Consider the following 24,886-nt stretch of genomic DNA (forward strand, 5'->3'; position numbering starts at 1 on the left):
ACCCAGTGTATCAAACACACACAGTGTTTCTAAGACTCATCCTGAATGTTCTCTTCCTCAAGCCACATGCTTAGCCCACTGTTAGCTTCTAACCAATGATGCACACACTACCTCATCTGAAACCTGATACAAAAGCTCAGACATCCTTTGAGAAACAAAAGGTTGTATATGTATCTACACATATGTGCCCACACACATATATGTTATAAACTGATCATCAAAACTAAAAGGGAAATCATCTGGGCCAAAAAGTCCCCTTTATAATTGGCCATAAATTTCCCAACTCTAAAAACATCAGACTATACAGAAAAACACACCTGTTTGCATTAATAATTTGCTATTAATAAAAGTACCCATATTAAAAAAGGACAGTACTTTAAGCCCCAAGAGGTTTTGACTGAAACACCTACTTGACAAAAGACTAGACTCTGTATCACGTTCCTAGAGCCAAGATAATTTAATCATGTGAAGCCATTTTTGTTGGGTACTTGAAGACTTCTCTATCATTTCACTAAACTTTGGTATTACAGCTCACACTTTCCCTAAAGCTGGGGCTCCCTGGATAGCCTGGAAGGTTTATGTGACAACAATGGTTACTGAATGTTACATTAGACCACATTTGGCTCCTAGGTGTCTTTAAAATGTAAAAGGATGGGAGATGAGGTCTGTCAGTTTTGCCATTGTTCCTATTTTCAAAAGGGAAGATTTCTGGGAAGAAGCCAAGATCACGTCACTTAAAATGAATTTCATAGGACCTCTGCTTGCAACCTCGCAACTATTTGTAGTAAAAAGCCAACTAAAGCCCAAGGTGAATAGTTTTAACTTCCCATCAGGCTTACAAACAGCATCCAACTTCTCTACATCTGTAACTTTTCTCTAGCTGAAGTGAAACCTGGCTTTCCTCCCCCCAAACCTTCCCAAATAGAGACCACAGTCTCTCATCTTTCCCCACCCTCTCCTCGTCTTTACCGCAAGAAGCTTTAACTCTAGCTGATGTGTAATGATCTCTAAACCTCATCTCGTGAGTCTGCCTTGTATTCTAATTTATACAGCTTCTCTGATAATGTGCATTATTCCATCCTGTGTTTCTTATTTCACCACTTCTTTCTTTTTTGCAGGCCATCTTAAATTCACTGGTGACTAAGGCTGGCTTAAGTAACTAAACAAAATATTCATGTAAGACTCCTCTCTTTAGATAAACACGGAAACTTTCCAGCTCTAAACATAATCTCTTGGATTTCACAGAGTCATGTCAAAATAAACATATCCAAATGGAATTCTCCTTTGTCCTCCACAACTCTACAGATTCTGTTTCTTGTTAGTCAGGTGTCCAAATTAGAAACCACAGTGTTTTACCAATACATACACCTCTCTCACACCATCTGTATATAACCAGACAGTAGCTCCTGTGGTATAACAATGCACAGCCAGTGTGGTAAGTCCACCTACTTCATTCTGGCCCTCATCACCCCCTACCTGAGCTCTGTCAACAGCCTCCTAGTGAATCCCACCACAAGTGGTCTATTTCCATGTGGTCAAAAGAATTCTCTTTCTAAAACACAGATCAACTATGTCCTGATCCAAAGCCTTGACAACTTCCACCCGATGTAATAGCACCTATCCCCTACCACACACATCCTCATCATTCTCTGCCATGCATCAGATTTGAAAGTCCTGACTCACATTATCCCTTGGTGCCTAAAATGTGTTCTCCCTGCCTGCATTCTTCAGTATCTGGTAAAAGTGTAGCTCTCCCCCACCCCTGTTCCATGACATTCAGCCTATAACTCTACTATCACACACCCCATAATCTACTGCAATCATTTACTTATACCGACCCTTCCCAGCTAAGCTTAAGCTTCTCAAGGAGTTATTTATTTCCTATACCCAGCAACAAGTCTTGCACAGAGTAGACACTCACTGTTTGCAAACTGAATATGCAGATGGCTGGTAACCTCACTCATAATTTAATACCAAAGTGAACAAAATTTAACTTTTTATCTCTTCTAAAGAGATAACACAGATTGTGAATCACCCTGAGAAAACAATGTACTTGAATTTTCATGAGGCAGAGGGAATAACTTAATCTAAAACCGATATTACAAATTCTTCAGCAGTAAAACAACAGTAATAGTAAGCATCTTTATAATGTTCATTTATTCAACACACATTTTCTGAGCATTTCTGTGTAAGGAACTCTGATGGATACTAAAAACCCTGTGGGACATGCTGGGAATTCATTCATTCCAAAATGTTTTCCTATAAATATCTCACGTTATTCTCATATCCCTCACATCAGGTAGGCAGGGCAGTTCTCAAAACCCTCATTTGACAGATGAGAAACTGAGATCAAACAGATTACGTGATTTGCTCAAGATCAAAGAAGTAATATGGAATCTTATACCACATACAAAAGTAAACTCTGTACAGACTGAAGAGACATGTAAGACATGAAACCATACAACTCTAAGAAGAAAACATAGGCAAGAATCTCATGAACATCAACGTTTGAGAAATTTTTTTATGGCTACATCTCTATGGGCAAGGGAAACAAAATGAAAAATAAAAAGTGGGACTACATTAAACTAAAAAGCTTCTGCACAGTGAAGGAAACCCTCAAAAGAACATAAAGGCAACCTACCATATGGAAGAATATATTTGTAAATGATATATTCAATAAGGGCCTAATATCCAAAATATATAAAGAACTCTTACAATTCAAAACAAAACAAAAAATCTAATTAAAAAATGGGTAGAGGACCTGAATAGACATCTTTCCAAAAAAAAGACGTGCCCAGCAACACATGAAACAATACACAATGTCAAAATCATCAGGGAAATGAAAATGAAAACCGCAGTAAGATATCACCTCACATCAGTCAAAATGGCTAGGATCAATAAGATAAGAAACAGCAAGTGTTGACAAGGATGTGGAGAAAAGGGAACCCTCCCACACTGTTGGTGGGAATGTAAATCGGTCGAGCCACAGTGGAAAACAATACAGAAATTCCTCAAAAAACTAAAAATAGAAAATACTGTATGACCCAGCAATTCCACTTCTGGGAATTTACCTGAAGAAAACAAAATCACTAATTCCAAAAGACAGATGCACCCCTATGTTCACTGCAGCATTATTCACAATAGAAAGGATATAGAAGCAACCCAAGTGCCCATCAATAGATGAATGGATAAAGAGGTGGTACATATATACAATGGAATATTATTCAGTCATAAAAAGGAAATCTTGCCATTTGTGACAACATGGATGGACCTCGAGGGTATTATGCTGAGTGAAATAATCCAGGCAGAGAAAAACAAATACCATATGATTTCACTTATATGTGGAAACTAAAAAACAAACAAATAAAGAGAAATAGATTCATAAATATAGACAACAGACTGTTGGTTACCATAGGGAGGGCATGGTAGGATGGTTAAAATAGGTGAAGGGAATAAAGAGGTACAAACTACAAAATGTACAACAAGTTAGTAATAGGAATGGGAGAACAATATAGAGGATATAACCAATAATATTGTAACATCTTGGTATGGTAAGAGGGGAACTATACTTATCATGGCAAACATCTAGTAATGTACATAGCTATCAAGTCACTATTTTGTACACCTGAAACCAATATTGTATATCAACTTTATTCCAATTAAAAAAAGAGACAAGGGAAAAAAGGCCATTACAATGGAGATCTAGGACTAAAACAGTTATCTCCTGAATCTAGGTCTGGTACTTCTTCGAGTATGAAAAATCTGTTAAAACCTATAAATTCTTGCTGTATCATCCTTACATCTTCTTGGGAGGGACTAAAATTTAACTTCAAGCTTGATCTTAAAAGTAAAAGTGTAGAGAACTAAGGCAGCAATATCTGCAACAGTCTGAGGACAGGACTAACCTGTTTTCCTTGCACACAGTCACTTTGTCTCCCCCAGGTATCAGCTTCTTCTGTTCAATCACCCCATAGCTTTCTCGACAAATCTGTATTCAAGGAAGAAAAAAGAGACATTCCAATTTTGTTTACCACTTATCTTTCTAGAGCCCAAATGACTGCGAGAAGCTTTACGAATAAATGTAGCTTAATGACTACTTATTACCACAGAAAATTTCCAGGAGAAGAAAGAGAACCTGAAAACACCAGAACCTTTTTTTAAAGATATCTTTTAAGACACTGAGTTGTCAACAAATGCAATCAAAGAGAAAAATGTTATGATCTCTGGAAAATAAATACATGTATCAGGGGTAAAGAAGACTACTAACAGCTAATATCATACTCAATGGCAAAAAGCTGAAAAGTTTTCCTCTAACATCAGGAACAAGACAAGGATGCCCACTCTCCCCACTTTTATTCAACATAGCACTGGTGGTCCTAGCCACAGCAATCAGACAACACAAAGAAATAAAAGGCATCCAAACTGGTAAGGAAGAAGTTAAACTATCACTATTCACAGATGACATTTTATACATAGAAAACCCTAAAGACTCCTCTAAAAAAAAACTATTAGAACTAATAACTGGATCAGCAAAGTTGCAGGATACAAAATTAACACACAGAAATCTGTTGCATTCCTATATACTAACAACAAAATAGCAGAAAGAGAAATCATGGGAACAATTCCATTTACAACTGCATCAAAAAAAATAAAATACCTAGGAATAAACCTAACCAAGGAGGTGAAAGACCTATACTCTTGAAAACTATGAGACACTCATGAGAGAAATTAAAGAAGACACAGATAAATGGAAATCTATCCCATGGAAAAGTTAATAGTCAAATATTAGGATAAGAAAAATCAATATTGTCAAAATGGTCATCCTGCTCAAAGCAATTTACGGATTCAATACAACTGCTATCAAAATACCAGTGACATTTTTCAATGAACTACAGCAAATAATCCTGAAATTCATATGGAACCACAAAAGACCCTGAATAGCCAAAGCAATCCTGAGAAAGAATAACAAAGCTGGGGGATTATGCTCTCTGACTTTAAGCTAACTACAAAGCTATGGATATCAAAACAGTATGGCACTGGCACAAAAACAGACCCATAGATCAATGGAACACAATAGAGAGCACAGATATAAACCCACATATATATGGTCAATTAAGATATGAAAAAGGAGCCATGGATAGACAATGGGGAAATGACAGCCTTTTCAATAACTCATATTGGGAAAACTGGACAACTACATGTAAGAGAATGAAACTGGATTATTGTCTAACTCCACACACAAAAGCAAACTCAAAATGGATTAAAGGCCTAAATGTTCAACATAAAACCATAAAAACTCTTATAAGAAAACATAGGCAAAAATCTCCTGAACATAAGCATGAGCAACTTTTTCCTGGACACATCCCCTCAGGCAAAGGAAGTACAAAATGAACAAGTGGGACTACATCAAACTAAAAAGCTTCTGTTCAGCAAAGGACACCATCAGCAGAACAAAAAGTCATCCTACAGAATGGGAGTATATATTTGTAAATTATTTATCCAATAAGGGATTAACATTCAAAATATATAAAGAACTTACATATCTCAACACCAAAAAAAAAAAACCAAATAACCCAATTAAAAAATGGGCAGAGGACCTGAACAGACATTTCTCCAAAGAAGATATACAGATGGCCAACAGGTACATGGAAAGGTGTTCCACATCACTAATCATCAGGGAAATACAAATCAAAACCACAGTGAGATATCACCTAACACCAGTTAGAATGAACACTTTCCAAAAGACAAGAAATGACAAGTGTTGGCGAGGATGTGGAGAAAGGGGAACCCTCCTCCTACACTGTTCGTGAGAATGTCAGTTGGTGCAGCCACTGTGCAAAGCAGATGGAGGTTCCTCAAAAAACTAAAAATAGAAATACCATTCAGCCCAGTAATTCCACTTCTAGAATTTACCCAAAGAAAACAAAATTCCTGATGTGAAAAGATAAATTACACCCCTGTTTATCACCGCATTATTTACAATAGCCAAGATATGGAAGCAACCTAAATGTCCGCCAACAGATGAATGGATGAAGATGTGGTACATATACACAGTGGAGTATTATTCAGCCATAAAAAGAAAGAAACTCTGCTGTTTGTGACAACATGGATGGACCCAGAGGGTATTAAGCTAAGTGAAATAAGCCAAGTGGAGAAAGACAAATACCATGCGATTTCACTGATTTGTGAAAAACAAGAAAAAATAAACAAAAAAACAGTAGACTCACAGACACTAAGAAGTGGCTGCTGGTTACCATGAAAGAGGGGCTAAGAAGGGGTGGGGTGGGTGGGAAGGATGGAGGGGATAAAGAGAGGATTGATGTTATATCAATCATAATATAAGCTGGTCACAAGGATGGCAGTACATCATGGAGAATATAGCCAATGATTCCGTAACTTCTTCCTATGTGACAGATAGTAACCTCACTGGTAGGGGTGAGGATTTAATAATATGAATAACTGTTGAACCACTGTGCTGTATATTTGCAACCAATATAAGATTGTCTATCAACTATATTTCAATAAAAAAAGAGTGAAAAAGATTAATGCTTCAGTAATTTTCTTAGTACATAGTAATTTTCTAAGTACTAGATCATTCATTTATTCAACATATTTACTGAACTCCTGTAATACTCAAGACACTGTAACTAAAATAATTTGGTTTAGAGATGTCCCTGAATTTGTTCCTTGGTTTGGAGAAAAGCTTAATGTTAATTATGGCTTGTAAGCATAATGAAAAAGGCAGTCATAGTCATAAGCAAACTGTGGAAATCCTTACCGTGAAATTGAGGCAGAAAGTCTCCTCAATATCTTCCCCAGGGTAATCTAAAAGTTCTTGAAGACTCCTAATCATAGAATGATGGAGAAAAGACAAGAGGCAATCAGACATTGCAATAGTGTTTCTACCTTAATCACATCTCCAGATTGTTCATACAGAAAAACTATAAAAGAATATTTTAGAATGAACATAAATCCAGGTGGACAGAAAATTACGTTACCTATACCTTGAAATGAAATAATGGCAGACCTATAAGATATTGTTTTCTTTTCCTACTGACAAATCAGTCCATAGGATTTATAGATTTACTTGCTAGATTAATGAAGAAATTCAGATGGATTTGTATCTGTCACACTTGTGTTTTTTTAAGATCAGTATTACTTGGAAGTAGATATATGAGAAGAAGGTACTGCAGTGGCCCTACAGACTGTCTTTATCCATATGAATTAGAATAATCCTTCCACCAAAGAAAAGCCACATAGTCATCTCATCCACATAGGAATCTTACTGGCTTACTAGTTGATCCAAGGGGCTCTATATTTATCATACTAAGTAACACTGAAATATGTACTCTTAAAAAAGAATATGTTTATGACAATAATGGTCATAACCTAGCTCTCAAGAGAACACATTCTTCTAAGTAGACTTCATTCACACTTTCTTCTGTAGTGACTTCTACCAACTCTGTCAGTTCCATCAAGAGTTGCCCATAATGAAAATTCCTAATGTGGAATTTAAATCCACTACAAGTTAACTAGGCAAAGTCATTACTTGAAATAAATCATTCTCAGCCAGTCTAGCAAGGTAAACAGTACAAACTTCTGTCACTCTCCAGTCTTCACTTACACTTACAAAAAATTTACCCTACCAGGGTTTCTTCTGCTATTTTTTAATACTCTTTCTAAATTTTCTCTTCCTCTCTCTGTATCCCCACCCCTCCCATTCTATATGGTTTCTCAGTATTGGGATCCAGGCTGGCCATGTGGCAGTCTTTTCTCTAGAAACTGCCCTTCCTTTTTCTCCACCTTCAAACTGGTACTCTTTCTCCATAGAAAGGATTATACTGTTTACACAAAGCCAGTGATATGGTATCTTTTTATAACCTGATCTTATGCTACCTAAAATCAATGCAGAGTAACTCAAAATAGAAGGAGTTTTAAGAGTCAGAAAGAGGATAACATAAAAACATGGCTCCACTACTTTGGAAAACAGTCTTACAGTTCCTCAAAAGGCTAAACATAGAACTACCACATAACCCACCAATTATACTCCTACGTATATATCCAAGAAGAATGGCAACTATGTCCACACAGACACCTGTATAATATTGTCCACAGCAGCACTGATAAGCCAAATAGTAGAAACACCATAATAGCCAAAAAGTAGAAACAACCCAAATGTCCATCAACTAATAAATGGATAAACAAAATGTGTTATATCCATACAATGGAACATTATTTGGCAATAAAAATAAATTAGATGCTGAAACATGTTACAACACAGATGAACCATGAAAACATGCTATGTGAAAAGAGCCAGATACAAAAGACCATATATTGTATGCCTCCACTTTTATAAAATATCCAGAATAGGCAAGTCTGTACAGACAGAAAGATTAGTGGTTGCCTATGGCTTTGAGGATGATGACAAAGGATGTACAGGTTTCTTTTTCAGGTGATGAAAATACTCTAAAATTATGGTAAAGGCTGCCTAACTCTGAATATACCAGAAGTCACTGAATTGTATATTTTAAGTAGGTGCATTATAAGGATTATGAATTCATCTCAAGCTGTTTCAAAAAAGACTCACTTTTCAATACTTCCTCCCTCTGTATTTCTGGACAATGACAAGTCACCAAGTCTTTACTTTTTATTCAGGATACAGAAAGCAGAGATTATTTATATTCCTGGGCAGCTATGACCTCTCTTTTCTTTTTTCCCTTTACCCTTAGAGTAGTCAGCAATGCTTCAAGCAAGTAGCTATGTATCCACATCTTAAGACAAAGCATAAACAAGACAGTCTAATCATATGGCTCAATAAACTCAAACTTGCACATGTGGCATTTTCAACCTTTAATCCTTACGCCAGAGGCAGCCAGAGCAGTGTCTCACACCCATCTGCCTATCCCTGAGCTTTGTACCTTCCTTCAGTGGGTGACAGCTCCTGTAAGTCTTCCAATCCAGGCTTTACATTCAGTAACTTCTTGTAGAGAGCCAACGGGAAATGGATATCAACCACGGTGGAGTTGTAGATAGCCAATCCACAGGTTATGCCAATCAGGTGAAACCAGTTGTGTTCTACAAAGCACTTTTCAGTAGGTATGCAAACGTGTTAAAATAAAGTCGGTAGCTGCAGCCCCCAAAACACTCTACCATTTATCTCAAAATATTTTCAGTATAAAAGAATAAAGACCTCAGTAATATTTAGTTGCTTTCTTAAAGCAGAGAAACCCTGACAAATGTTCATTTACTCCCTAAAGATGTAATGTAGACAAAGTGGAGTATCTTTGGGTTGTCTAGTGATACACAGATCAGCATACGATCACCTATAGCAGCACTGTCCGAAAGAACTTCCTGTGGTGATGGAAACATTCTATTCTGTGCTGTCCTGTACTGTAGCCATCTAACACACCTACTGAGCACTTGAAATGTGCTGGTATAACTGAGGAAATGGGTCTTTAATATCAATTTTAGTTATATAAAATTTAAATTCCAATAGCCACTTGTGGCTAATATTGGCTACCTTTTTAGGACACTGCAGATAGAGGGAGAAAACTCTGGTAGAAAAATAATTAAATTCTAGTCTGGTTGAAATTAGAATGCCATCTAAAACCTAGCTCTACTACTGAATTTTCAAAACTAAAAATGTTTATGTATATTTGTATGAGTATTAATACACAAATCACTTGTTATTAAAATAAGACATATTTAACAACTATTTTCCACATGTCATAGAACCAATTTCTTTATTACACTGTGTTCTTTCTCCCCTTCAAGGATAACAAAACTTGGACCTTATCTACTGGAAAGGGAAATAGGGGCTGATGATATGATAAAATAGACTATGAGGTCTTGGCAGCAGATAAAAATGAAGACCAGATACATTATTCAGACATTTTAAATTATCTTTATTATGCTCCCCTCTGCAAAGTCAGAAGTTAATGGATCAGATCCATCTGACAAAAGTTTAATCCAATCCATGTTTAATTGCAACATCATTAACTTACCGTATCAGAAAACCACAAAAGATTTGAATCCTGATAGTAGGTAAACATTCCATAGATGGGATTCAAAAGTTCTTTTAACAGTAAAAGAAAGAATTCCTTTGTGACCCCACCAGCATCCACTGCTTCTTCACCATCAAAGATTACCTGAAAATAATGAAAGTAGAATTAACACTTCAGGGAAATCTTTAGCATTTAATCTTTTTTAGCAAATTCTTTCCAAAGTCAGGATAAAGGAAGGAAGATGTAACAGAGAATACACTGATGCAATTAAAACTGCAAGATGTATCTGTTGAGTATGAGCAAGGCATTTAGAGACAGACAAAATTTTCTAGGCACGTCAAGGGATACAAAGGAAGTCAGTTTACCACATGTCCACAGAAAGTTTACCATCTATTTGGGGCACTAAGGTAAACATAAAAGAACCAATTAGAGAATATACTTTATCTTCAAACAGTCAAATACACTGAGAGGTAAATGTTCTGGCACACAGAGAAAAGAAATGATTAACTTGAGTGAAAGAACACTTTCTGGAAGAAAGCTCTCTCAGTGGGGTTCTTAAGTAACTGATGTATGTGGAAGATAGGAGGGATTCTAAGCAGACATAGACATGGGCTCCATGGGGGGCTAGGAATAGACACACAGGGGATGCCCTAGACCCATGATCATCATCACAGTAACAACTACAGCAAACTAACAAGAGGTTTATTAAGAGTTTGCTTCATGCCAGCACTTAAACTCTTTAATCCTCAGAACAGCTTTATACATAGGGATTACTATCATCATCCCCATTTTAGAGGTAAAGGTTCAGGCTCAGAGCTAAAAACAGCACTGAAAACAGAAAGTTGTTTTCAAGGTTACCTAAAACAGTATGAGAAAGGGTGGGGACAGACACTTGGACTTTGATTATTCAGATACCTGTTAACCTGGATATGCCACAAATTAAAAACTGTCTCATCTGAATTACAGGTTGAAAACAGGGCAAAGAGAGCTCTGTCTCTTTGCAAAATCAAAAATATAACCCAGAAGTGCTAAGAACTCCCAAAAAGATTGATGAGGTTGATGTTACTTATTGGACATTCTGGGAAGGGTGATAGTAGCATAGAGACCATCAGCTTCTTGCCTGCCAAATTTTGGACACTGGAGTTTACAACAAGATTGGAAAGAGAGACATGGAAATCATCTGAAGGGAAATATAGATGACTTAAAACAACTTCAAATAATTCATTAATATTTATTTGAACACACCTACTATGTACCAAGCATTGTGTTAAGCTCTGAGAATACAGTAAGTAGTAACACAAACATACACTGTCTATGAGTAAAGACGATTTCTTAATTTAATAATTTCAGGGCTCTAAGAGTGCCCATCTAATAGGCCAACAGCTTTCCAGATGATTTCACTACCTTTCCATTCTTCTTTTCCACACTTTGTGTCTTAAATCTTTGTCATCCAAGACTTCCTAGAGGCTTGATAGTTTTACCCAGCTGGAGCTTTAGTTTTGCTGTTGTTTGCTTATTTTGGGCGAAGCTGGAGCAGGTATACCAACAATAGCAGACAAAGAAAGCCCTAGATTCCCTCAAGCAATCCAGAGGTGTTTTTATCTACCACGTTGAGATGGTGTCTCATGATTTGACAGGAGATGATTCAATTCTTGTAAAATGAATGAAAGAAAGAAAGTGGCTGCACTCCACAATTTTAATAAGATCTTTGCTGCTTCAACACTGTTTAAAGAAACCTGAGGAAGGTATTTAGAGGAATAAACTGAAGAGCTCACTTTGAGAGGCTTTTTCAAATCAGTATCAGAATGAATGCTCAGCTCTCTCAGGGCATCCCCAACAAGGTTGTTCCTGCGAACGTGAAGGACCAGGAAGGGGCTTCTGGCCAGCAGAGGCTCCAAGGTGAGAAGCATGAAGACGTTCTGCAGGCTGGCTCCATTGACCGCCACCTGAAGGGTACACCCAAAAGCATCACTCAGAGCGCGCCATGAGGGGGGACAGCAGCCTGCTGTGCCTTTGGAGCTGGGTTGGGTGGGGAACGGCCTGACTGCATCTCCATTTTGGTCTTTTTTATTTCCCTCTTCACTTTTCTAGTAGATTTTCTAAGTTACTCATGTTTACAAAAGACTCAAATCTTTCTAACCTGAACTCAGAGATTAACTGAAAGTTTATGAACCACCTGATCCACAACCAGTTCCAGGAAAATGACTTAAGCCAGCTAATTAAGACTGAAATGATATCACAGTAGAAGAAACATATGGAAAGTGGGTAAAAACCATGACTTCCCAAATGGCAGGAAAATAAACCTAATAACCACTTGTTAAATAGTTTTTATTCTTTCAAAAATGTCCATTTTCTCTGGAAAATCTTTAAATTGTTAATATCATGGATATATCACTGCGAATACATACCTATGTATAGTTATACATAGACAGCTAGAGAGAGACAGATGAAGTTATTATCAAGTGGGAACTGACAGATTTAGATTGCTAACTCACACGTCTTTGTGTGCTTATCAAAACCAATATTTTATAATAAAAATGTGTATTTAAAATAAACAAATCTCTATAACTTATAAAGTTTTTATTCAGTAAAGAATTACCAAGCCCCATTTTTCTTATCTCTTTATCAGGAGTCAGCAAACAATGGCCCACAGGCCAAACCCAACCTGCCTGTTCTTACACAGCTCTTGAGTTAAAACCGGTTCTTAACATTTGTAAATGGTTGGGAGAAAAATATCAAAAGAATATTTTACCGCACATGAGAACTATATAAAATTCGAATTTCAGTGTGAGGTTTTACTAGAAAATACCACCATGCCTGTTCACTTTATATGTTGCCTATCACCACTTTTTGTGCTACGACAGAGTTGAATAGCTGAGGTAGACTGTATAGCCCAAAAACCCGAAAATATTCAGTGTGGTCCTTAATGAAAATGCATGGTAACCCCTGATTTTTGTAAATAGGAATTTTTTCAACATTCATATAATTTGTGTTATATTCAACATAAAATTGCTGAAAAAATTTATAACAGTTCTAAAAGTTATGGACCTTCACCCAAATGTATTTTCTCTTATTAGGGAAAATAACAACTGAATGTATGTGTAGGATGAAAGAAATAGAGTAAGAAGAGAAAATGATTTTTATGGCTATGCTACCTGCATCTGTAGCTCCGCATCAGTCTGTAACATCTTCGTCTTGGCTTGGGCATCAAAGATGAAAGGGTAGGAACAAAGTGTTACAGCATCCTAGAATAAAACACATTACTGGCAATATTACAGTATTCCAGAGAGAACACTGCTGGAAAAATACACAAGTAAATTTAAAAAGAACAGTTTACCTGAATTATAGATGGTCTAGCCTTCTGTGTAAAGAAAAATAAGAAGTCTCTTACTTGGATTGCAAAACCTGAACTTTGCAAATGTAAAATACAAATAACAAAATATATAACCTATCTGACCATTTGACCTTGGAACTAATATCACTTGAATGACTGACTGCACTTTGGATGGAATAGACCAGATGTATTGACAGATGCAGAGAAAAAATATATAAAAACAATTTTAAAATAATTTTAAAGGACCTTTAAAGGCCATTTCAATAGCTCCATAATTCACAGCATTAACAGAACTCTCCCTGTATAAGAAATCTAATTCCAAAACAGGAACTTCACACACTTGACTTCAGATATTTATTTTATTGGTGTAGTGGATAATGCAAACAGCATTTTATTAGCATGTTACATCTCTTTTTTTTACACACACACACACACACACACATATACAGGTTGGTTACCCTTAGAAAGAAACAAGTATTTAGAAAGCTTTCCCTGACTCAGCATTAGGCCAGTGCTTTGCATACAGAAGATACTCCACCAATATGTGAGTAAATCTCAATAAACTTTTGAGGAGGGGAATAACAGTAAAATACAAAAAAAACACAATAAAACATACCTAAGACATATGTTACAGTTTCATTTATCAGGGAAAAAAAGGAAATTTCTTCTGAAAGTTTTCCTTAGGTTATGTAACTTAATTTATTAATTTAACAGAAACAAACCAAAAAAATCTACAATATAGATCATGTTGATCTACAGTAATATTTCTCAGAGACCTGAAAATGCTCTATGAATTTTAATTTTGTGGTTTTTAAAATGATACCCTAAACAAAAGTAATGAAAACTTCTGAATGATCATATATTGGTGTTTTGTCCAAGGCTAGTAAGAAAGGAGGAAAAGCAGTCTTCCTTTGTAAGAGATGCACTTGCTCCCGGTAGAGGCCAGAACAGTCCTGGCTCGCTATATGAACAAAGGTTTAACCACAGCAGAAAGGAGAAAAGCAAGCTGACTCATCCCAGCACAGAGAGGCTGAGGAACTCAAGTACCCAAGCACCCAGGCCATGTGGAAAGCAGTCCCAGTCCACAATACAAAAGGGGTCTGGTTCCAGTAAAACGTTCTTGCTCATCACATTAAATCACAGGCTAATCTGCATTTTATTGTTTTTAGAGTTTTGCTTGTGTTTAATCTGTAAATTTGATTTGCTTTATACATGTTCAAATGCTCTATAAATGAGAAGTGTATAGATACCTCCTTTTGTGTTTGTGTATATTTCAATTAAGTCATTTAATAGCAATTTTAAATAAGATCCATCTTACTAATACTTCAGAACTAGGTTCTTTTAGGGATCTTGGAACATTTCCCTAGACTGAAACACTAATTGGAGAGACAATAGCAGTCCACTGAGACAAGGTATGGAATTGTGCATTTATAATCCAGGCTATTTTGACTCACTCTCCTGCTTACTTATCTAATGGGAATTGAAAGCACAAAATAAAAACACACACCATAAAAGAGTACTCCACAAAATTATCTTCTAACCTAGGTACCTACACAAAAGTATGACCATCCCAGGAAGTGGGTTTAAAACTGTTGCCAATGTTCAGAATTTTCTAATCTTCCTCTCAGAAGAGACCAGTTTATTCTAAGCATTATTTGCTCGTTCTCAAGGGAAAAGAAAGACCTTTAATGTGTGTTGGTCTATAAAGCAGGATAAAATTTTGAACACTTCACATGTAAAAGTGACTATGGGACAAGTAACAACAGTGACATAAAACAGTGGCCATTACAGCATCCAACTATACCTAGTATTTTTAATTTCTGGTATTTTGAAATAACTGGTATTTCTGTTGGTGCAATATAGCTTTCAGACATCAATCAGCATCTTTGGCTCTTATTTCTTAGCTTTCTTCAGTCTCACTCCAGTTCTCTGCCTCTCTCCTACCACCCTTTCTCTGAAAGCCCTACCACAGCCCTCCCAGCCCCCCTTTAACAGCCACCTTCTGCAGCCCTCGTCCCTCCCATCACCCTTTTGCCTGGCTGTTCCCCATCCCCTGAGCCAGCCCAGTTTTGGAAGTAGGCTGATCTCCGTTCTACGGAAGGAGAGAAGTTTAAAGGACAGGGTATCAGTTGGGTGAGTTGACTGGAAAGAAATCCAAAACCGCCTCAGTTAGGAACCAGTGCCAAGGCCAGAGAGTTAGTGGTCCCGAAGAACCCACACACACAAGGTGAGGACCACACTGCCATTTTTACACACACACACACACACACACACACATAAAGGCTGGTTACCCTTAGAAAGAAACAAGTATTTAGAAAGCTTTCCCTGACTCAGCATTAGGCCAGTGCTTTGCATACAGAAGATACTCCACCAATATGTGAGTAAATCTCAATAATGGAAAAGCAAAGTGTCCCGACCTGCAGGACTATCAACGGGGGTCGATGACCTGGAGGAGAGAATTGAAAAAAAAGAGAGAGAGGCAACGGACACAAAGAACGACCAGCAAGACAGGATGTCTGATCAAGCTGGCACAGTTTATTGTTTGCAGGCTCCATTTATACAGGTTAGCAAGTAAGGGGTGGGTCAGGAGATAATTGGACCTTAGGTGGCACCGGCGGGGAGGTGTAGAGGGGTGATTGGGTCTTGGTTGGCGCCGGCGGGAACGGAGGACCCGGAAGAGAAGCGGGGAGTTCGCCATTTTGGGGGTGGGGGCCCTTGGGAGGGAGGTTTTAAGGGAGGGGCTTCCCCCTGGGGCAGAGGGTGTTTCTTGATTAACAAAGGACAGAAAAAGCACATGTTGCGAGGTAGCCTAACCACTAGCTCTAACCTAGGAGTTCACTAAATGCGTTTCTTGGTAATAGGGGAAAACTTGTTTCTAACACGTGGATGGATTCATTGTTGCTGACTTTACAGGAAAGACTTTACTCAAATGTTGCTGTTGTCTTAAGGCTTTTGTGAACGAGTCTGCCTAAAGGCCCACAGGTTTGCTCCCAACACAAAGGAGGGAAGGGCAGTCAGTCAAAGCAGCAGCCAACCTGTTTCTTCATGAAGGTCTATTTATACATCTACAGATTTTTTTATAAGTCTATAGGAGTTTGTGTATTTGAACTATGATTTAACTTCACTGATTTTTATTTTGTGAATGAATAATTAGAAATGGTATGAGTACTGGCATTTTCATATTATGTGATGATTTTGCTCCACAGTTGCTCTCCTTAAGCTAGAAGGATGCCTATGAACTGGTAAGTGATTCCCCTCCCGAGAGGCCACTTGTTCTAGGCCATCCATTCCCCCAAAATGAGTTCTAACCAATGTAAAACTAGGAAAGTACTGCTGGACCACATTTCAGGTGTTCCTGCTTGAATAGGGTTGACTGTGACCTTAGTTCATTTTTTTAAGTATATGAAATAAAAGCAATGAATAAGTACATGGTACAGAACTGGAAAACCTCAAATATATATATATATATATATATTTTTTTTTTAATTTCAAGTAAATGTTTTTTAAATGTGGCTGTGCCCTGGAAGACAGGAGGCACCGCACAAACATCAGCTGTGTAAGGAGGAAGCGTGGCTGCAGCTGCCGGGGGCCTGCCTGCCACCGGGCACTCCCATGCCCACTGCAGGCAGGTCTGGTTACCAGCAGCACTGAAGGCTGAGGCAAAAGCAGCTGCTTTATCTCATCCATGCACAAAACTGGCACCTGGGGCTGAAATATCATCCCCCGGTGACACATACAGCTAGATACCAAGTTGGCTCTCATTCTCATTTACTTTGTGTGACTGACTTTCTCACTTGTGTGGCCTTGTATGGGAGCCCACACCATCCCTCATTCAATGCGCTATTTGGTTTTCAAGACAGATGATGGCAGGTAATCGAAATAAACCAGTCCCACCCCCTCTTTAAAATGAGCAAAAATCAGCCACTTTAGAATGTTCTTTTTGTGTTCCAGAGCCCTTTGCACGTTATATCCCTGTGCAATTCCTTTTTCACAGTAGCCTCTGTACTGAACACCCCACAGAGGCAGCCACCATGTTCCCCACAGGTCTCCATCCCCAGCGACTAGTAGGCTTTGATTTACTATAGGTCGCCAAGAACTGCTTACTGAAAAATAGTTATTGAAGGCTTATTATATGCCAGGCACTAGGTACTCTGCCAAGTAAAACTTTTCCATGCTTCCTCCCATTTAACTCTCACAATACTATTACAATTCTCATTTACAAATGGGAACACTAGGCCTATAAAATCAACTTGCCTAAAGTCACATGGGTAGCAGGCCGGAGTTGGTACTTGAATGAAGATCTTTTTGACTACATCATGTGCTCTGAACTATATGCTATAGTGCTCTGAACTATATGCCTCAACTACTACCAAGCTAAAAAATCTAACACACAAAAATCTATTTATTGTAGTGTATACATATACATATATGTGTGTTAAATTATATATATATATATATATATATATATATATATATATATACATATACACACACACACACAATATTCTATTATATGTATATAATGGATCATTATTAATCCATAACAAAGAAGGAATTCCTGCCACTTGCAACAGTACAGGTGAATCTCAAGGGTATTACACTGAGTGAAATAAGCCAAACAGAGAAAGACAAATACTGTATGGTATCACTTACATGTGGAATCTAAAATTTTTTTAAAAAGCCAACCTTAGAAACAAAGAAATAGTGATTGCCAGGGACTGGGGCAGGTGAGAAAGAGGGGGAGATGTCAAAGGGTACAACAAACTTTCAGTTGTAAGACAGTAAGTTCTGAAGAGCTAATGTACAGCATGGTGACTACAGTTAATAACATGGGATTGTGTACTTGCAATCTGCTGAGAGTAGATCTTAAGTGTTCTCATCATAAAAACACATAAAATGAGTTAACTATGTGAGGTGATGGATATGTTAATTAACTTGATCTTGTTAATTATTTCATAATGTATATGTATCAAATCATCACATTGTACACTTCAAAAGTCACAATGAAACTGAGGGAAAATCTACTTATTGTTCACAACTGTCATTTAAAACTGGATAAAAATACATAAATTTATATACAAAATGGCTTTAGCATTTTAGGCTGAAATTCAATAGATCAAAAAATTTAAACTTCAATTTCTAAGAGTATTATACCTTACATAATAGAAAGAATACCAAAGATATCACAAAAGGTCACACAGTAATTTCACCTAATTTTCTTTCTATAACTACCTTAATTACTGAAGAAGAGATGAGCATCTGGTATTCAAGACCTATGTTTGCTTATCAAAGGCTAAGAGAAAGGAACTATAAAAAAAATTCTACAAATTGCTCATTTAAGTACACCCATTCATAGACTACGGTCATGAGAGTCTAGATTTTAACACCAGGAACTTCTTTTTCAATATCAAAAAGAATTAGGGTTCATTGGAATTATTTTATTCAGCATCAGGTTACAGAGTGGGTAGATGAGAATTCAGAAGAACTTTTGGCTTTTATAGCTAACTGAATTGGTGGAAAAATTCTTTAAGTCCTCTGGGCCTCTATTTCTTCAGCTGGAAATAAAGCAGTTGACCTAAATAATTCATAAGGCATATTTCAGCTTTTCACATTTTATTATTCCATGAGTAATTATTGACAGAATAAAACAGAAAAGCTTCTTTTTATAATTTCTAAATTAGCAGGAGAAAGCAAAGTTCATTACTAGCGTCCACGTTAAATTTCCTATAAACCCACTTAAAAAGTCTCTAGATCCATTTTTATTGAAATGCATTTTGTTCTTTCAAGGTAATCATAAATCTTATTAAAAATACAGTACAGTGTCTAGCACTGATGTCTATTATTTGACCCCAAAAAACCCAATCTCACTTAAACTTACTTATGTGCCTTGCTTTTTTGGAGACCACTGATGACCTCCCAAAATACCACAGGGAAAATTATGCCTAAATGTTGGTGAAGAATCTGTTCAACTGGCAAGGACTCACTACAAATGTATCTCCTGCGTATGGCTTCATTAAATGCAAAAACCAAATTATCATTCTGACACAACTCAGATGAACACATCCTTCACAGAAGGGGGATCCTAAAAAGCCTTGCATATATCCCAAGCCAGTCTGCAGTCAAACAGAGCAGTTCTTGTCAAGTCAAGGGTGGAAGGAAGGAACCAGTCCCCTTTTTAAAGTCAGTTTTTAAAGGGTGGTATGTCTAACACAGTGAGAGTGAGGTCTCTAATACATGTTCTCACACACAGAATCCTAAATCAGAGGTGGCCTACAGGGTTCAGGAGGTTGACAGAAGACAACTGAAATAAGTTAGCTGTTAGAAGATGATAATTAGCGAACGATCCTCTCCTCAGTGTTGAAGTCAAGCTGCTGTGCGGACTGCAGCACACAGAAGCCTCATTTAAGGGCCACTACTGAATGCCAACCAACTGCAGGCCTCCAGGACAACAGGTCATGTTGTCAGATAGTCCAAGTTTCAGGAAAAGCTAGAAATTCATTGTATGTGTCTTGACTTTCCATCAAGTTGACCATCTTTACCATTTTTAGAGTACAGTTTGGGTGTGTTAACTATATTCACATTATTGTGCAACAGATCTCCAGGACTTCTTCATCTTGCAAAGCTGAAACTCTGTACCCACTGCACAATTCCCCACTTACCTCTCCAGTCCTGGCAACCACCGTGCTGCTTTCTGGTTCTATGACTGTGACTACTTGAGATTCCTTCACTTTCAAAATGTCAGCAACTAATTAAAATGTGTGCCATTCTAGGTGACTACCTGTTTATGACTCCTTATGACCATTTATAGTTTCTCAAAGCACTTCAGTTTCAAGAATGCAAAGCCAGCAGATAACTAACAGTTATGACATTAATTCCAAAGTCAAGGACACATTATAGGTTTCAGATGCATTTTTCTTGTCCTAATCTGTACTCTGAGAACACTAAAGCTTTAAGATCTGCTTTGCATGAACTCTTACCATGCCTGCTTGATGCAAGAACCACATGAGGTAGTCTTCCTGAATGTCCACAAGACTGGAAATCTCAGGAATGTAAAATGTATTATATTCCACATGCTTCACTTTAAGATTAACCTGATGAAAAACAAAAAAAGACAACTAAAACCACAACTGGAAAACAGCTTCCCACAAACTACCTCAGTAGGACATTTGACCTACCACCTATTCACCCCTCTCCCCACTGACTCCTCTCTATGCTCACCTTATATAACTTCTCCAAGAGCTTGAGAGCTGCTGTAACATAACTGTTAAAGAGGACAGGAATTAAGAATGTCTTTCTTCCTCTCAGTAGATAAACGACTGCACCTTTATAGAGGTTTATCAGCTTCATGAAATATATTGGGGATACCTGAGACCACCAGTTATCTTTAGAAAGAAAGAGAAGATACATTTCAACATGTAATCTTGATTAGGAAATTGTCTTGCTCACTATTTAAAAAGCACTCCAGCTAGAAGATGAACATTAGTCTAAAACACAGTTTCCCAAAAACTGACTTTAAGAAGAATCCATTAGAGCACTTCTGGAGAGCAGCAGCTAAACAAGAATCCCTGAAGCTTTTTTTGTAAAACTAGTTCTGATTTTTTCCTCAAAGACTCCTTTAGAAGTCTAACCCAGAAGTTCAATTCCAAGGGTACATGTGGGCAAGATGCTAAGGCACTTATTTTTGGCAGGAGGATTCTTACATTCTAGTCCCTACAGCCCTCTTCTCAGTCACCAGGAATGGAAAGGACCACATGCGCCAGAAGCAGCACCAATACAACAACCATTCCTTCCCTTCAAGGGATGTAATTAGTTGAAAAACTACATTGCCTATTTCTCACCAAACAATGCCTTCTCATAACCAGACAAGACTGTACCACTGGCTTCTACTTTGTTAGAAATAAATTCATCCATACTGAAATATTTGAAAGATGAAATAATATGATGTCTGAGACTTTTATAAAACCTGCCAACAAAACTAAGAAGGTAGTGGTAGGGGGAATAGATAAAACAAAAGGGCAACATACTGATAATCACCAATTTGTGTGATGCATACCTGTAGTGATCTCTCTACTTTGGGTATTCTTTTAAATTTCTATAATTAGAAGTTAAGAACAAGTATAAAAATGAACAGTTTTGATCTCTTTGTGCTATCCTACCCAGAAAAATTAAAATAAAAAATCCCAAAGCATAAACATTAGGTAATATTCTTTCAGATGTTGCCATCTCCCTACCTCAAGTTATTAGAACACCTAAGAAAATATGCCCCAAAGAGATCTTCATTTAAAAAAAACAAAATTAAGGACTAACATATTACTATTTGTGCTCTCATTATTATTTCTGCTTTTATATCTTCTGCAAAGGTGGAAGCAACATGAAAAAGCTCATATTCCATCCTCAGGAACACAGGTCTCATGGGGAGAACACACTCAAGTAACATCCCAGTCCATATGGAACACAGAAGTTACTGAGTTGCAATGAACACCTAAAAATTTACCAGGAAAAAAAAAAAGGGAAAAAGCCAGGTGACACACTTTCTGCACTTGATTAATAAAAACATCTCAGGAGCTATTCCCAGGAGAGACACTCTCCAATTCACTGAGGAACGGAAGGTTCTTAGCTCAGCAAAGTGTCCGTAGCCTGCAAAAATCAGTGTGGACTCAACTGCCCTAAAAAAGAAAAACAAAACAAACATTTGGTAAGTCTCCACTAGGTCATTTTTTTCCTCTCCTTTTTTGGAGACCCATGTATCACCAAAACTGTTCATTCCAGTCCCACCCCCTAAATTAGGTATAGGACAAAAAGCAACAGATGGACACTAATTTGAGACACTATTAACTACCAACAAGTGTAGGAGAAGAAAAAATAGTTTAAAGTTAGAAAATCTAATTGGGAATATTTAAAAATCTAGATTAGTCTGGTGTGAATCATTTCAAATAACGTAAGTAATGGCTCAATTTGCTCAAACTGCAAATATGGCTAGTTAGCAAGTAATTCAAAGAAAGAAAGGTTTGAATGTTACGGATAGTAAATGAAAACAGATTCATGGATCTCAATCCTCTGAGAGCCACTGGTCAGTCACACAAGTGAAATAAAAAGCAGAAAATGACAGGCATTGAATTTAGGAAATTCACCTAAGACTTTGCTGGGGTTTGTATCCAGCCGCAGAATGGCCATAGCCAGCGGAATAGTCAATGTTGTGTAATACTTGGAATCCTGGAGCAGGGGAAACTCAGGCAGTATTAGATAGATTCTCATTGCTTCAACATCTGGTGGTGAACTCGACAGCTGAGGAATCAGGCAACTTTCAAAGCTGTTTAAGATCTGTATGAGAGAAAAGAGTACTGAGAAATTCAACCATACCTGAGATCTAGTTATCTTACTTCTAAACTCGTAAGCTATTTGATAGACCCTCAACTTCCATTCACTCCACATGTGCTGAGGACCTACCAACATGAGCCAGGCACTGGCCTAGGCACTCAGGGGACATGAGTGACAGGAAAGGAAAGCCCACAATGGCTGCCCACACAGACCTTCCTCTGCAGGGGCATTTCCTTACAAAGATTCAAGCCGTAAAGAAAGTGAAAGGCCAAATTCTCAAAGTGAATATTTCAAAGAGTTAAGATTTAGGTAAGACTTTTGCCTTTTCATCTTACTCTTTTGTTTCTCTTTAAAGCTGAATTACTTCAATGCAAAAATGCATTATTAAAAATACACTTTGTAAATGTAAAGAACATACCTGTTCTAGAATCATGGAGTGCTGAGAGCTCATTAACTTCTCAAATAACACTCTAGTTGAGTTCAGGTCAATGCCAGGGATTTTGGGGCTTGTTTTAAAATGTTCATCAATTCTAAACAAACAAACACAAAGAAGTAACCGTCGGTCCATACTGATCTGATTTAAATTTGACCTGGCAGATGAGCTGCTCAAAAATACAACACTTTAGAGAAACCCGATAGAATAAAATTCTCTGGAATTCCTTCTTCAAGATCATTTTTAAATGTTCAAATCTTTTTCATTCAAAGTACAAGGATCATTCTTTTAATTTGAGGCTGATGAAGTTTCTAAGCAGCGTTATATCCCTGATTTACTCTTGCATTTTGCTTTTCTCCTGTAATTGTGGTACATCAAGTATAGATCTACATGCCATGCCTAGGTGCAAAAAAGATGTGCCCCGTGCAAAGTGGGCCACTCACCAACAGATGGCAAGTAGAACCTCCATGCTTAAAGCATTTCTTTTTTTTTAAATACCAGATCTACAACAAATGTAAAGTTTATGTCTCTCTTACTTAACCAAGGGATAACAATTACATTCACCCAAGAACTAATGTAACTGCTATTCTTTCTAACTTACTAACAACTAATCATTTTTCTGACCTTAAATACAGTCTTAGTCTTTTATAGACTTAGATAATGTCTCTTAAATTTCTGCTTTTGAACATACTGCATCTATTAATTACAAAAGAACTATTTACTTGCAAACCAGGCTTCTGTTTATGACTAATGAACACATTCAGACAGTCTGAACACTGTCTGACAGCAATGTTATAATATATAAAAACAAGTAGAGTTTTTAACTTTTTTTTTTAAGTCATAATTATATGTATTGGAAGCTGAATGGTCAACTCAAGAGGAGATGCTTGGGCTCTGCTTGTTGTTGTTTTTGTTCTAAAAATAAATCTGCCCCAAATAGAAATTAATTCTGGTATACCATATATAACAGTCCATTTGCTTAGATGTACTTTCTGCTCTGCTGTTAAGTAAAAACAAAATGCTTTATCTACATGTATTTATGTTTTGTGAATCTACTACTCAATTTAATTGGTTTCCCACAATGGATTCTGCATCAGGACTCCTAAAATTGCACTTATCAGTTAAAAAAAAAAAAAGGCTTTACCCACAACTCTACAAATCCATAATCCTAAGGATGAATAACCAATACATCTGGCCAACAGCCATTCCCAACCTTCATAAAAGCTAGAACTAGCGTTCTCCTTTTAGGACATTCTGACGTTTGGGGCCAGATAATTGCTGAGTGGTGGGATCGTAAAGTGCCTGGCAGCATCCTAGGCATTTTCCCACTGGATGCCCCACTGTAACAACCAAAACTGTCACCAGCCATTACCAAATGTCCCCTGGGAAGCACGATCACCCTTTTGGAAACCACAGTTCTAAGAGACCAAGGTCAGCACAACCCAGAATACTTTTCCCTGGAGCAGAAGGCTGAGTACTGAATCTGAAATGAATTGGACAAGCTCAATCCAGCTGCCCTAATCTCTAACTGTAACTGAAGAATCTCTGCAACCCAGTTAGGGACATCATTTTGGGGAGCAATAGGAGTCACATACAGACATGAAATCTAAGTCTTCCTGAGATATTTTTAGCCTGGTCTCTGGCAGAAAGTACTGAGAGATGGTCAGGACTTGGGATCACTGAAGATCAGAACCCATGAGAAGACCCTTCTGCTGCACCATGTTCCTCAGGGGGATACTTGCAGAAGGGATAAGTCCAAACACTCTATTTACTACCTGGGAGTTCAGCCCAAATGTG

At 37.4% G+C, this 24,886-nt stretch overlaps 1 protein-coding gene across 25 annotated transcripts in view; it reads right to left on the reverse strand.

Annotated features, from left to right (window-relative positions):
- HERC3 (HECT and RLD domain containing E3 ubiquitin protein ligase 3) overlaps positions 1–24,886 on the reverse strand; it is a 119,730-nt gene that overhangs the window by 32,206 nt on the left and 62,638 nt on the right. For 23 of the 25 annotated variants that reach the window (XM_037020111.2, XM_037020110.2, XM_037020101.2 and 20 more), the window contains 11 exons: positions 23,075–23,186; positions 22,470–22,659; positions 20,557–20,720; positions 20,316–20,429; positions 13,342–13,365; positions 13,160–13,249; positions 11,780–11,950; positions 10,005–10,148; positions 8,919–9,085; positions 6,779–6,845; positions 3,906–3,988 (listed from right to left, as the gene is read on the reverse strand). In XM_037020111.2, coding sequence (XP_036876006.2) covers positions 3,906–3,988; positions 6,779–6,845; positions 8,919–9,085; positions 10,005–10,148; positions 11,780–11,950; positions 13,160–13,249; positions 13,342–13,365; positions 20,316–20,429; positions 20,557–20,720; positions 22,470–22,659; positions 23,075–23,186 — 1,326 coding nt within the window. The remainder of the gene's footprint in view (positions 1–3,905; positions 3,989–6,778; positions 6,846–8,918; positions 9,086–10,004; positions 10,149–11,779; positions 11,951–13,159; positions 13,250–13,341; positions 13,366–20,315; positions 20,430–20,556; positions 20,721–22,469; positions 22,660–23,074; positions 23,187–24,886) is intronic. The other 2 variants (XM_037020104.2, XM_037020108.2) reach the window with 1 other exon arrangement.

The sequence above is a fragment of the Manis javanica genome, chromosome 5 (assembly GCF_040802235.1).
Source record: "Manis javanica isolate MJ-LG chromosome 5, MJ_LKY, whole genome shotgun sequence".
NCBI classification, from domain to species: Eukaryota; Metazoa; Chordata; class Mammalia; order Pholidota; family Manidae; genus Manis; species Manis javanica.